General features: G+C 37.1%; 1 protein-coding gene across 7 annotated transcripts in view; it reads right to left on the reverse strand.

The window, feature by feature from the left end:
- Positions 1-15,415, reverse strand: part of Nt5b (5' nucleotidase B) — a 294,946-nt gene that overhangs the window by 123,752 nt on the left and 155,779 nt on the right. For all 7 annotated transcript variants that reach the window (XM_089232682.1, XM_089232683.1, XM_089232686.1 and 4 more), the window contains one exon: positions 7,184-7,263. In XM_089232682.1, the coding sequence (XP_089088808.1) occupies positions 7,184-7,263 (80 nt within the window). The remainder of the gene's footprint in view (positions 1-7,183; positions 7,264-15,415) is intronic.

A 15,415-nucleotide genomic window follows, 5' to 3' on the forward strand; every position in this document is an offset into this window, starting at 1 on the left:
TTAATAATTTAACTGATTGAGGAGCATAGGCAAATGAAAAGAAACTCTCGATGTCACTGATTGAAAAAAGATATTGCTTTATGTGTCTTTTGAAAGGTAATAAGTTAGTAATGTTAAGGAAATCAGGTGGTAAAGAGTTGCAAAATTTCGGGATGAGGTAAGTAAAATGCTTCTTCAGAAGAGTTTTGTGGATAAGTGGTAGAGAGTATATATTGTTCAATCTATTTGAGAAACGGGAACTGTTCAGAGGTAAACCAAATTGTCGTTTAAAAATAATCATAGTAGATTTGTAGAAATAAAGCTGACAGAGGGGAAGGATTCCAAGACTGTGAAAAAGTTGTTTTGGAGTAGTCAAATAGTCACTTGCAATGAGTCTTATTGCTCTTTTTTGGAGTTTCATTATTGGTGTAAGATTTGAAATGAAGTCCCCACCAAAGATAGCCAAACCATATAACAGAAGGGAATGAAATAATGAGTAATAAAGTGTTAACATGAACGAGTGATCTATACATGTTTTAGGTAATATAATTTGTAAATTACATAGCGAAGTTTACTTTGCGTACACATTTTACATGAGTTTCCATCTGAGGTCATGATCAATATGAATACCTAAGTATTTAATCGTGGAAACCTGTTCGAGACTCTGGCAGTTACAAGTTGAAATATTTTGGCAATTATTGTGGAATATCAGATTATGGTTGAAGTTTATATTAGTCATAGAAGAGAAGTACATAAACTTAGTTTTTGTTACATTTATTTGTAAGTTGTTACTGATAAACCAATTACGAATTATTAATAAATCAGCGTTTATCGAACTTGCAAGTGAATGGTTGTCATCAGTTGAATAAAGCAATACTGTGTCATCTGCAAATGTTATGATTTTACCAGTTAATTCAATGTTACAAAGGTCATTTATGAATATATTAAATAATAATGGTCCCAGAACAGAGCCCTGAGGTACACCTTTGATTGTTTCTAATGGATTACTAAGATTATATCCAACTTTAACTATTTGAGATCTATGACTAAGATAAGAAGCAATTAATTTATGTGCATTACCTCTGATACCAAAAATATGTAATTTATTGAGTAAGATACGACGGTCGACACTCTCAAATGCTTTTTTTATGTCCAGGAAAACGGCAATAGTCTTTTTGGATGTATCAATTTTTTCTACAATATACTTAGTGAATGTTAAAAGGGCAGTTTCTGTTTGGAAGAAAACCATATTGATTAATACAAAAAAAATTTACATGCGAGAAAAAAAAACATTCTATTCTTAATGATAATTTCAAAAAGCTTTGAAAGTGACGACAAAACTGAAATCGGTCTAAAGTTGTTGAGATCATTCGGATCACCATTTTTAGGAATTGGGGTTACAACTGCTAATTTTAATGATTCGGGAAATTCGCCATTTGTAATACAATTATTTATTAAGTCGGAGAGTACGTTTACGTTGTTATTAGGAAGTATTTTTAGAACTTTCGAGTTCAACGTATCTGAGGAAGACCCGGTAGCAGGTAAAGTCTTAATAAATTCTAAAATTTCTTCCGGAAAAGTTGGAGTGAGGTATATTGAGTTGACTATGTGTGTGACTGGATATAGTGTATATAATCATCATTTATATTAATATTGAGTGGTGAAATGTTAATGAAGTGGGCATTGAAATTTTGGGCGAGGGTGTTGTTGTCACAGTTTGTTGGTAATGAATTTTGATTATTATCTTTGAATATTATTTCATCCAATAACTTCCAGCGTTTTTTAGATGTGTTACATTTCGAAAATTGTTCGGAGTAATAATTATTTTTTAGCAATTCTAATTTGGGACTTGACCATTCGAGCAACATTTTTATAAGCTATATTTATAGAAACATCAAAAGGGTATTTTCGAGATTTTTTGTATAGATTTTGTTTTATTTTTATAAGATGTTTTAGTTCGAGTGAGATCCAAGGTTTCTGTTTGATTTTATATCTTGTGTGGTTGACGTTTCTAGTATGGTTTAAACAATCGTTTGAAGTTTGGATACAAATTCATCGAACAAGTCACAGGAGTCAGTAGCATTTGATGAAAATGTATAGTATTGCAAATACCTAATTAGCTTGTTGTAGTCAATTATTTTAGCAGAACATTTTAGTTTGCGACCATTACTGATTACATTAATATTACTGAATAACAATTTACAGAATATAGGGTTATGATCTGTGATATTAGTGGAAAATATAGATGGATAAATATTAGTAATTATTGGGGAATGACGCAAGAAAATATGATCGAGACATGTTCCCGACTGAGGTCTGGTTATATTTTGAATCAAAGGTTGAAAACCAAAACTACATGGATAATCCATATATTCAATACAAATATTCGATTCGGTATTCAAGAGGTTAATATTGATATCACCAATGATCATGATATTTTTGCATTTGGTATTATTTAAAATAAGTTTCAATTCATTGATAAATTCTGTTACTGGAAATAAGTGGGATCTGCAGATAGAAAAAATTGTCATGTTTAAAGATGGTTCAACTAGGGCTATTATTTCAGCAGTATGTATAGTTATAGAAGATATTTGATTAAAATTGAGTCATTCATTTATGTATACCAATATACCTCTGAACTATTATATTGGCAACAACAGAAAGAGAGTTTAAATCCAGGAATATTAAAAAATTTGGTTTCATAATCAAAGATCCAAACCTCAGACAAAACAATGATATTTACAGTTTCAATGTTGTCGCCCAAAGTAGACAATAATTGATCAAAATTTGCTCTAACACTACGAATGTTGGTGTGGAATAAATTTAATGAAGAGTATGGAACATTATTATTGCTGGGAGAGAGGAATTTATTTAATTTATCCAGGGTGCTCAGTTCAGTGAAGTTAGAATTAAAATTAATAGACATCATTCAAATCATCAATATGAGTAATTCTGATTACCCTGGAGTCATCATGTTGTCTCAAGAAAATCTTACCGTCTCTGATCCGGCAATGCTTGAAATTATTCTGTTCCTTAAATTGTTTGCAATGGAAAAAAACCCTTTTTCATATATGGGCATCAAATGTCAAATTTGGGAAAAGGTTGATAACAAAAGACTGGTTCCTTGTTTTCAGAGAACTAACTTCGATATTTTGAGAGAAAGGTTGGCGGAAGTTTTCAAAGACCGGTTGGAATCAGTAGGGGGTGGTAAGTCAATGGGAAAAATTTAGTACAAAGCTCTTCTCTGTTTTGCACGACGTCATACCCTTTGTTAAAAAAAAGCGTGTTTGTACATCGCACCCTATGTGGTTCACGGATAGTGTGTGTAACCTTTATCATGAAAAGACAAGAGCATTCAGTGAGTATAAAAGTGGACGAGGTGACCTTTCATTGTTTACTGATAAAAGAAGAGAGCTGAAGAAAGCAATAAGGGATAGTAAAAAGGAAGTTGAATCTAGGTTGGCAGATAACATTGGCTCTGATCCAAAATAATTTTTTTGATACGTCAATAATGGATGTAAGGGGACAGTTGGCCCCATCTTGATAGGAGGGTCTAGGTTAGGGAACAATGTAGGCATGTGTAGTGATTTCAATGACTTTTTCGCGCCCGTTTTCAATAGAGGTAATGATATTCAATATACGGGTGTTGCATGGGGTAATAAAACCTTAAATGATATTCAAGTGGAAGACGTGGAGGTCCTAAATCTTCTAAGAAATGTATGTGCAAGCAAAGCAGGAGGACCAGATGATATCTATCCCAGGGAATTTTCTAATGAGTTGTTGGGGCCAGTCGCACAGATATACAGGAGTAGTGTTGCTGAGGGTATCGTTCCAAGGGATTGGAAACTTGCTAATATTGTTCCAATATTTAAAAAGGGTAAAAGAGAAGCTGTGACCAATTATCATCCAGTGAGTTTGATGAGCTCCCTCTCGAAAATTTTGGAAATTATCATCAAAAGGCAGTTGTGAAGTGAATAGGCGAGAATAATGTATTGTAGGATAATCAGCATGGGTTCAGGAAGGGGAAGTCATGTGTAACTAATCTCCTTTGCTTCTATGAGGATGTGACGAAGGCTTTGGGTAAGAGCAAAAATGTAGTTGTTTACCTTGATTTCCAGAAGGCATTCTATCGGGTCCAACATGGTAAACTCTTGAAGCGTTTACACGAGATCGGAATTGGTGGCAACTTGCTGAATGGGATAGAATCGTGGTTAAGAGATAGGTCACAACAAGTAATGGTGAAAGGGGACTTCTCTGGTTGGACAGGCGTCAAAAGTAGAGTTCCTCAAGGAAGTTTCTTGGTCCCATACTTTTTTGACTTTTTATCAATAAACTCAATCACTGTATTGATGGGATCGTTAGTAAATTCACAGATGATGTGAGGCTAATGGCATTTATTAGGAAACCAAGCGATAGGAGATGCTCCAGACAAAAGACAAACTTGAATATGATTACAGCATGAGCTAATAAATAGAACATGACCTTTAGTGTTGACAAGTGCGTGGTTGCTCATTTTGGTTCGAACAACACGTTTCATAAGTTGGATGGTATTATTATCCCGGATGCAACTAAAATCACCAATATTGTAATTCTCGTTGACAAGCAGCTTGTTTTCTGAACATTGTTCAGCAGTGATCAAAAAAAGCAAATGGAATGTTTGGTTTGATTCTTAAAAAGATGTCTTCGTGTTCTTCTAGTGATTCTTCCTCTTTTCTAGGACTTAGTTCGTCTTGGACTGAAATATGCCATAAAGTTTTCAAGACTTGTACCTACTGAGGGATATAGACTTGGTTGAGGGGGTGCAGAGAAGAGGTACACACTGCTTTTGGTAAGGGACAACTCCAGGTTGTGGTGTCGCAGAGAATTTTTCTCTAATAGGATTATGAATAAATGCTTGCCTCTGGGTGTTTTGAATTCTGATACAATTGACACTTTTGAAAAGAAATACAAAGCTTATAATGGGAGGAATTAAGAAGGTATATATATACTTAGATAAGGCAACAGACTTATCTAAGTATAAATACTAGATATGCTGCAGATCAACTTAAACAGGATTGCAGCATGGGCATGAATGGACCATGACATGTAACGTTGATAAGTGCATGATCGCTCATTTTGGTTCAAACAACCCACGGTTCTCTTATGAGTTGAATGGTGTCACTATCCCGGATGCAACTAGGGTCACCGATTTGGGTATTCTCATTGATGAGCAGCTTAGGTTTTCTGAACATTGTTCAGTGGTGGTCAAAAAAGCAAATAGAATGCTCTGTTTCATTTTGAAAAAGGTCTCTTCGCGTTCTCCAACAGTCATTCTTCCGCTTTTCCTGCAAGGCTGTCCATAAATCCGTAGGAGTAAGAGGGGTGGAGATTTCTGAACAGCACGTTGCAAGGCATCCCAGATATGTTCAATAATGTTCATGTCTGGAGATTTTGGTGGCCCGCGGAAGTGTCTAAAGTCAGAAGAGTGTTCCTGGAGCCACTTTGTAGCAATTCTGGACATGTGGGGTGTCGCATTGTCCTGCTGAAATTGTCCAAGTCCGTCGGAATGCACAATGGACATGAATGGGTGCAGGTGATCAGACAGGATGCTTACGTACCTGTCACCTGTCAGAGTCATATCTAGACGTATCAGGGGTCCCATATTACGCCAACTGCACACACCCCATACCATCACAGAGCCTCCACCAGCTTGAGCAGTCCCCTGTTGACATGTAGGGTCCATGGATTCATGAGGTTGTCTCCATACCCGTACACGTCCATCAGCTCGAAGCAATTGGAACCGAGACTCGTCAGACCAGGCAACGTGTTTCCAAAGCTTTGTGTCGTGCAGTCATCAAGGGTACACGAATGAGCCTTCGGCTCCGAAAGCCCATATCGATGATGTTTCATTGAATGGTTCACACCCTGACACTTGTTGATGGCCCAGCATTGAAATCTGCAGCAATTTGCGGAAGGGTTGCACATCTGTCACGTTTAATGATTCTCGTCAGTCGTCGTTGGTCCCGTTCTTGCATGATCTTTTTCCGGCCGCAGTGATGTCGTAGATTTAATTTTTTACCGGATTCCCGATATTCACGGTACACTCGTGAAATGGTCGTACGTGAAACTCCAAATTTCATCGCTACCTCGGAGATGCTATGTCCCATCTCTCGTGCGTCGACTATAACACCACGTTCAAACTCACTTAAATCTCGATAACCTGCCATTGTAGTAGCAGTAACCGATCTAACAACTATGCCAGACACTTGTGGTGTTATATAGCCGGTGGCGACCGCAGCGCCGTACTCTGATTGGTTCCATATCTCTTTATTTGCATACGCATGCCTGTACAAGTTTTTTTGGCTCTTCAGTTTACTTTATGGGCATTGCATAATATTTCATCGTGTATATATATATATATATACTGTTTGTAATAGCTTTTTTAACTGGGTTGCTGTATTTTTGAAATATATGACATCCGTATTTATTATGGGCATCTTTTTCTCAGCCACCTTGTGATTCTTCCGCTTTTTCGAGGCTTAGTTCGTCCTGGAATGGAGTATGCTGTAAGGTTTTGGAGACCATACCTACATAGACTTGGTTGAAGGGGTGCAGAGAAGAGCTACACGTGTCCTTATTGGCACATGGGGCTTGAGTTATGAAGAGAGACTTCATTTTTTGAATATGTTTACATTGGATGAACGCAGGTGTTGAGGAGATATGATCGAAGTGTTCAAAATTTTCAATGGGATGGATAGCATGGACCATGAACTTTTAGTACACCGCCAATCGACTGCTTTTACAAGAGGACACCAGTATCGATTGGTGAGGGACAATGCAAGGTTATGGTGTCGCAGATAATTTTTCTCTAATAGGGTTGTTAATAAATGGAATAGCTTACCCCCAGAGGTAGTAAATTGTAACACAATTGACACATTTCAAAAGAAATACGATAAACATGTTGGGGTAAATCGAGAAGCTATCCATACTTAGAATAAGACAACCATAAGTATTCTTTATGAGCAGTGTATAATATTTTATTGCTGTATTTTTGAAATATATGACATCCATATTTGTTACAGGAATCTTTTTCTCAGCCACCACGTTGGCCCTTTTGCCTGTTGTGGTGTTGCATTTGTATAAACATAATAAGTGATTTGATTAACAACATTTGCACTTGACTTCAATTCAAATATTTTTAAAAATATTAAAAATTTGAAATTACCTTTTGAATAACATAGGCAGTCGTTCATCTCGAATTATGTATTGATCCAAATTATTGAGGGTCTCTTCTTTCAAAGATCCCTGAACAAAGAAGAATGAAGAACAACATCACTTAAATAAAATAATGTGCATTCGCATAATTTCCACTTATACAGAAGTTATTTACACATATTGAAACCGACTGATTTCAGATTTAAAAAAAATAAAAAAAACCAGGAAAACCTGTTACACATTGTCATGAGAGAAGTAAAATATTATTTCTCATGTTCAAGCCAGAACATCCAAGCCAAGCTGATTCGACACTTACAAGTGTAAAAACAAAAAAATATTGTCAGGTACTGAAAATTTAATTTAAGCAATTAAATAAAAGAAAAATAGAAAGCTGTCACTTAAAGGGTGTATATTTCCTCTTTCGAAAGGGAGACACCATATAAAAAAATGTTATCAGAAGCATGGCTGAGCTTCCAATGTTCTTTGCTCAGTCAGTACTAAATAATACTTTTTCTAGGAGAATATAAAGTTTTTTAGGTGTTAATTTGTTTAGATTTCAAGTTTATCAAAAGGTGTGAACTGAACTAAACAAAAAATTTAAAAATGATAAATAGTAAAATAAAAAACTATTGATACACAGAGCCAGCCGTCTTAAGGCATGGCCCGGGGCCTCAGAGAAAAGGGGGGCCTCACAAAAATGGGATCTGATTGAGATTTTCGAAAATCTGCCTAGAAGGGCCTTGGAAAAATCATTTGGCCCAGGGCCCATGATGCTCTTAAGACGGCCCTGTTCAACATGCTGAAAGTTAAGTATTTCAAGACCAGAAATGGTAAACTCAATAAATAGCAAATTTTCTTTTTTTTCGAAATGTAATAAATGCCAAGGTTGCTTAATTAAATAAATAATACGAGTGTCCAACTAACTCTAAGTCAGCGTTTCTTAACCTTTCAGAACCCCAAGGACCAGTAGCATATTTAAGATGATTCGATAGACCTCTAACTTACAACATGAGTTGCCTGACCATGTGCCCTATATTTTACGGGACATTCATGTATTTTTGTCCGTTCCGACTTTATACAATTGCCTGGTTTTTTTTAAGGAAGCCCATTCAAATTTATAATCCTCACTTAAAATGGTGAATGATGATGACTATTAAAACTTATATAAATTACACTATGATAATTAAAAATATACATAAATACTTATCTCAAGTATTTGTCATGATCAACATTTTTCTGTGAACTGTATTTCAATTCACTGTGAGTGCCATCGTATTTTGCCGTAATTTTTGTAAGTAATTTTGATCAGTTTCCCATATATTTTTTCATGAAAAGTATTCATGATGAATGCTTTTTCATGAAATATATTTTAGTTTACTGTGATGTGCTGCAATCCTTTATCCCCCCCACCCCCAGCAATTTTAACTAGAGCCACCCAAAGGGGTGTGCGATAAGTGCGGTTACACTGGGCACTGCGGTTTAGGAGGCCCCCCACTTATGATAATAGAAGTGAAAAAAATATACATATATCAGATATATTTTTAATTCTGGGATTTTTCATCTCATTAATTCTGAATTTTAATGAATTCTGGAATTATTTTGCTCATTACCTCTGAATTTTCATTTCCCTAATTCTGTGATTTTTCTCTCATTAATTCTGAATTTTGATTCTGGGATTTTTTCTTTGAATAATTCCGAATTTTCATTGATAAGTGGCTATTTTTCAGCATTCCTGTACATTGTGATATTGCATGAATCTTTGGATGCCGATCCCCCCAAATATGTAAAATCAGGGCTAAGGAGCCTTGAAATTTTTTTTGCACCTGGCCCTGCATGATAAAGACGACCCTGATTTTAGCAAAAATTAGCAAATTTGTCATAAATAGAATTTTTTGGCTACAATTTATTCCATGTTTAGTATTGTGATTTATAGTATTTTCCTAGATTAGGTATGGTTACCTTAGGAATGAAAGTCTAATTTTTATTAGAACCCATACGAATAGAGGAAAATTCCCGAAATCCATCCCCTGCCTTAAATTTGTCCCCTCTCTAATTTGCATGTATAAAGCTGCTATCTTGGGAGAGTGAAAGGAAACTTTTCAGAACCATTTAGTTGACTATTTGAAGTGCTCTGCCCTCTTCTCTCATTTACGCTTTCATTTTTCAAAAATAGTTTTCGTTATAATTTGTTACAGTGCAAAATCAATTTTGAGCAGTTATATTCCTGCTTTAGGATACGTTTTTCATCAGTTAGCAATTCATAATTGTAGATCACTACTTGAATATTACATTGCCTTCATCACAATCATCTAGCTGTAGTCATTTAGTCAGGAACTGTCACAATTTTTGCTACAAAATACTTTTCTCTATATTTTTTTTCTGACTACTTAGACTCATTTTGATTGATGTATGATCCAAGAAACATTAAGAAAGTTCTAGTCAACTAGCCTTAATATTTTCCACAGCCGGGACCTCATTCTTGGTGACAGGAAAAATTCCCATAAAACATTTCTAAAATCCTCTTTCGAAAAAAAATGGTGGAAAAAAGCAAGCAGAAACAATTCTTTAATGCTAAAAAAAGTCTCATCATTGAATATAAATATCAGCTTGGAACACATCATCAACCTCCCAAAAATACAACGGAAATATGACTCCATAGATAATTACATTAAAACTGGTGAAATGTTCGAAATGTTTCAAGTGGTGCCACGAGATGTGTTCATTGTTAACAAAACTTAAAAACTTTGTGATTTCTGTTTGGATGACTAAATAATGTAGAGGTGATTTATTCATGCATAAAAACTCGCGTATTTAACATATGTATAAAAATGTATAAACACATGTTTTCATCTCAATAAATTTCTTATAAGAGATCTTAACACTGTTTTAATCAAGTTTCCAATAAAAATAAATGTGTGGAAGAGTAGGTAAACTTTGCCTAATAATACTCAGAAAAATCACCAATGAAAATACCAAATACAAGGAAAATATGAAACTCATGATACATTTCGACAGGTTATGGTTGTTGTCTTCAGAGGATTAAAAAATATATATACCATGCTAACCGAGGATCCCGCTTGGATTGGTTACCAAATCTTAATTCTCAGTTGCTCAGCAGAAAAAAAATATACATATGTCCAAGTCAAACGTTGTGACCAGAATGAAGCTGAGTGCCTGCGTGTAAGACTTCTATGTCCTGATTGGTTGCTTGAGAAATGGATCTATCTGATTGATGTATTCAAATTTCTTTCCTTTATCTGCTCTAGAGCATTAAGCAACTACAGAGTGATAAAAATATCATGATTTCTAAAGCGGGGGGAAATTGTTGTAATGCTCAAAGAGCATTAGTTGAAGTTAATGGTATGACATACACTGCTGGCCACCGTAAATGCAACACCCTGAAGGAAGCATGCAAATAATATGAAATTTACAACATGCATTAGCGGAGGTGAGATATGCAAATGATTAGAATTTCAGCGCAGACGCACATCACGCGCGCTTGTGGCGTCACTTCAAAGCGCTATTTAAGGCTTGGAGATTTCGACGATTTGAAGTACGGCAATTGTGTTTTTCTTGTGGTTTTTTCAAAAAAACGATCAATTATGCCTCGTAGAAAACAGCGATCATCTTTTGATCAAGTATCCGAGTTCGACAGAGGAAGGATAGTGGCCTACCGAGATTGTGGATTATCTTTCAGGGAAATCGGTAGTCGTGTTGGACGAAACCAAACAACTGTAATGCGGATATGTGATCGTTGGATGCAGGAGGGTACGACGGACCGACGTGTTCGATCGCATCCACCTCAGTGCACCACTTCACGTGATGACAGGCGTATTGTGTGTATGGCAGTGACAGATCGCTCAGCCACATCACAAACCATAGCACAGCACATTCTTTCTGTACCGCATCATCCAGTGTCTGCGCGTACCATTCGACGCCGTTTACAGCAGAGTGGTCTGTCCGCAAGACGCCCATTGCTTTGTCTACCCTTGACGCAGAACCACAGACGTCTCCGCCGCCAATGGTGCGATGAAAGAAGGATGTGGACGGCACAATGGAATGAAATTGTCTTTACTGACGAGTCACGCTTCTGTCTGCAACACCACAATGGTCGGATTCGAGTCTGGAGACACCGTGGAGAGAAGATGTTGAACAGCTGCATTATGCACCGCCACACTGGTCCTGCACCGGGTATTATGGTATGGGGCGGTATTGGATATCACTCTCGCACTCCTCTAGTACGCATTGCCGGTACTTTAAAAAGCCAGCGCTACATCTCCGAGGTGTTGGAGCCAGTTGTCCTTCCTTACCTTCAGGGCTTGCCCACAGCCATATTTCAACAGGATAATGCTCGACCACACGTGGCACGCATTGTCCAAAGGTTCTTCGTCGATCGCCAGATTGAATTGCTTCCCTGGCCAGCTCGCTCTCCGGATCTTTCGCCGATAGAAAACATGTGGTCCATGGTTGCTCAACGATTGACCCAGATTACATCCCCAGCTGCCACACCAGATCAACTTTGGCAACGTGTGGAAGCTGCTTGGTCTGCTGTACCCCAAGAACACATCCAAAGTCTCTTTGAATCAATGCCGAGGCGTGTGGCAGTGGTGATCTCCAACAATGGCGGCTACTCTGGCTACTGATTTTGGCAGGAACCACACTTCACAGAAGTCTATAAATTTAATCATTTGATGCTTGGTCAACATGTTATCTACAAAATAAATATTGTTGCGATATCTCTTGTCTTTCTTGGTGTTGCAATTTGGGTGGCCAGCAGTGTATTTTGAGTGACCCATATAAAGAATTAAAGAAAGATCCATCCCATTCCCACTTGAGAAAAGTGAAAGAGGTAAAAACAAGTGTCTCCCTTCCTGATCATGTAAAAAAAAGAGCATGATTCCATCAAACAGCATTTTCTCGCATATCTATGGCCTACACAAAGTGTACAAACCCACATTATCTCTTCGTCCCATAGTTTCTAGCATAGGTACAGCTTCATATAACCTTGTTAAAATCCACGTTCCGATTCTCTCTCCACTCACTAACTCAAATAATAAAACAAATTCATCAAGCTTTGCTCAAATCATGCATACAGTTGAACTCAAGCAGCTTAACATGGTCTTTTGACATAGTCTCAGTGTTCATTAACATTCCTATAACTAGCAGTATTAGATGTGTAGAAATACGACTTAAAACACAGTTTCCCAGCCTGAAGTAGAAGAAATGTGCAATCTCACACTCACATGTTTCTTACAAATAGCCTTCAGTTTCAATGACAAGTTTTACACCCCCCCTCTCCCCAATTTTGTGATATATATCACAAAATAAATTCATATATATATATATATATATATATATATATATATATATATATGAACGAGTTTGAGAGAAAGCTATTGAACGTCGTGCCACTCATTTTATCAGAGATATGTGGATGATACTTTTGTGCTATGGAATGATTCCAAAGATGACTTAGAACAATTGCTACTCATTATGAATGATATAGACTCTCAAGTTCAGTTGAAAGCCAAATTTGAAACTAATAATAAACTGTCCTTGGACATATTAGTAACTAAACAGAAATCACATTTCAAAACCTCTGTCTATTGTAAACTATTCTCGGCCTCACTGCCACCTTATTTTAGATCATGTCATCTCATGCAACAGAAACTCTCTGCATTTCACAACTTACTTGGTGGGAGCATTTAACATCTGCTCAAATCGGAACACATTAGACCCTGAACTAGAAACCATCAGAGCAATTGCTAAAGACAAGGGGTTCAATGCCAAAATCATTTACGAAATGAGTAGAAAATGCATTAAACCAACAAGAGGCACCACTTTAGCAAATATCACAGAGAGACCACTGAAAGAAAGTGTAGTTGTACCCAGTGGCATCGAGTCAGGGGTGCTGTGGGTGCTCAAGCACCCATGAAAATTTGTAGAATGGATGCAAGCACCCCAAAATTGATTCAGACATCAAAATTTCCCACATGAAACTCAAGACGAGAACCCACGGGTTCAAAACACTTCAGACGCCCCTGATTGTACCCTATGATTCAATAGTCTCACTCAAGATCAGACCGATTCTCAAAAAATTTAACCTAACAACCCCATAGATGTGCCTACTAAAAACTTAAGTTCGAAACCCAGAAAGATGATATACCACAGAATAAACAATGGGGCATCTACAGTCACACCTCGTTAATGAGTCACTCTGGGGAGAGCAAAAATATGACTTAGTAAGCGGAGTGACTCGTTAAGCAAAGTAAGCCATAGCTTGCCAATTCCTGCCTGAGGACAATTGGGACTTACAAAAAGTGATCCGGTAAGCGAAGTGACGTGTTAACCGGGTGACGCACTAACGAGGTTTGACTGTATTACATTTCATATGATGATCCCCCCTTTGGTTACATGGGACAAACAAGGAGACCCATAAAAATTAGATTAAATGAGCATTGTCGTTTTATAAAAAAAATTAAAAATATGAAAAATCGGTCATCGCGCTCCCTGCTGGCAAGAGGGCCATGGATTTAAATTTCAGGAAGCGTAAGTTTTCCAGAAAGTGAAGTCCATGGCTGATTTAGACTTCTACAAAAAGACATATATTAGTGCCATCAAAAATTTGTAAAAGACAATAAATCAACACCACTGACTGCAGCACAATGGCTTAAGTTCATTATGAGCAGGAATTGTAAGAAAATTTGAATAGATCAATCAATAGCTCTATTTTACAAGCAAGCAGCCAATCAGGACAGTTATAGAAGACTAACATGAAGGCACTATATCTTTCTCACTCTTTACCAAACTACCTCAACACCAATCCCTCTAAGTTTTAGACCTTCCTCCGTCCCAAATTAACTAGTAACCCATCCCTCAAAACCTCTACTAAAGATGTCTTTTCTCCTGCGGATATTGCTACTGAATTCAATTTAGCCTTCTGCTCAGTTTTCTCATTGGATCCCACCCCCCTAAAATACTCATTCACCGACTCTAACCCTATCTTTATCTCCAGGAAGGGCATCATTAAATTACAGAAAAAACTCAAACCTCGCTCTCTGGGTCCGGATGGAATCCCTAACTATATTCTCAAATTCTGTGCTGAAGAAATCACTGACACTCTCTTTTGATCATTTTAAATGTCTCTCTAAATTCCTCCATTCTACCCTCTAACTGGGAAAACAAACAAAATCATTCCAATCCATAAATCTGGGCCTCTTACTGATCCCCTCAATTTCAGACCTATTGCAATCACCTCATCTTGCTGTAAATTCTTGAACACATAATAGCAAAGGAAATCCGCACCCATCTTGACTCCATAAAATTTTTCTTCCCTAATCAGCATGGCTTTAGACATTCTCTCTCCACATCTTCTCAATTGGCCCTTTTCATCCATGACCTCTTGGGAGCCATCGATAAAAACTTACAAACTGACATCATTTTTTCAGATTTCTCAAAAGCATATGACAAAGTCCCTCACGATAAATCACTTTTTAAACTTTCCACCCTCTGACTAAACGTCCAACTACTTAATTGGTTAGAAGCCTTCTTAAAATATTGCAAACAATGTCCATTTCAAAGACCACAACTCTCCACTGGCCACCATAAATTCTGGAACCCCTCAAGGATCAGTAATCTCCCCAATTCTATTCTTAATATACATTAACGACCTCCCTGAAACCCTCAACTGTACCACGAGACTTTTTGCTGATGATTGCGTAATTTACCGCACCATAACCCACGAGTAAGACCAAGAACTTCTCCAACACAATCTCAATTCCATCTCCCAATGGTGCTCCACATGGCAAATGCCTCTTAACATCTCTAAAACGGTTCTCATGAGGATTTCACGTAAAACCTCACCTCTCAAATTTTCATACTCCTTCAATAACTCTCCCATATCCCAGGTTTCTCATTACAAATACCTTGGTGTTATCATTTCAGCAGACCTGCGCATGGAATAAACACATCGATTATATCTATCAAAAATGCTTCAATAAACTCTTTTTCCTTCGTCGCAACCTAAAGCACTCTACGAGTAACGTTAGACTTCTCTGTTATCAAACCTATATTTTTCCAGTCCTCTCCTATACCTCCAAAATTTGGGACCCCTACACTGCTAGCAATATCGAGAAGCTGGAATCAATTCAAAATAAATATGCCCGTTTTATCTATGACAGTTGGTCCTCCTATGTATCTGTCTCTGAACTTAAACGCAAACTTAATCTCCTCCCTCTAAATA

The sequence above is a fragment of the Pholcus phalangioides genome, unplaced genomic scaffold (genome assembly GCF_987345545.1).
Source record: "Pholcus phalangioides strain wild (caught in Gottingen) unplaced genomic scaffold, Ppha-v1.0 ptg000007l_1, whole genome shotgun sequence".
Taxonomy (NCBI): domain Eukaryota; kingdom Metazoa; phylum Arthropoda; class Arachnida; order Araneae; family Pholcidae; genus Pholcus; species Pholcus phalangioides.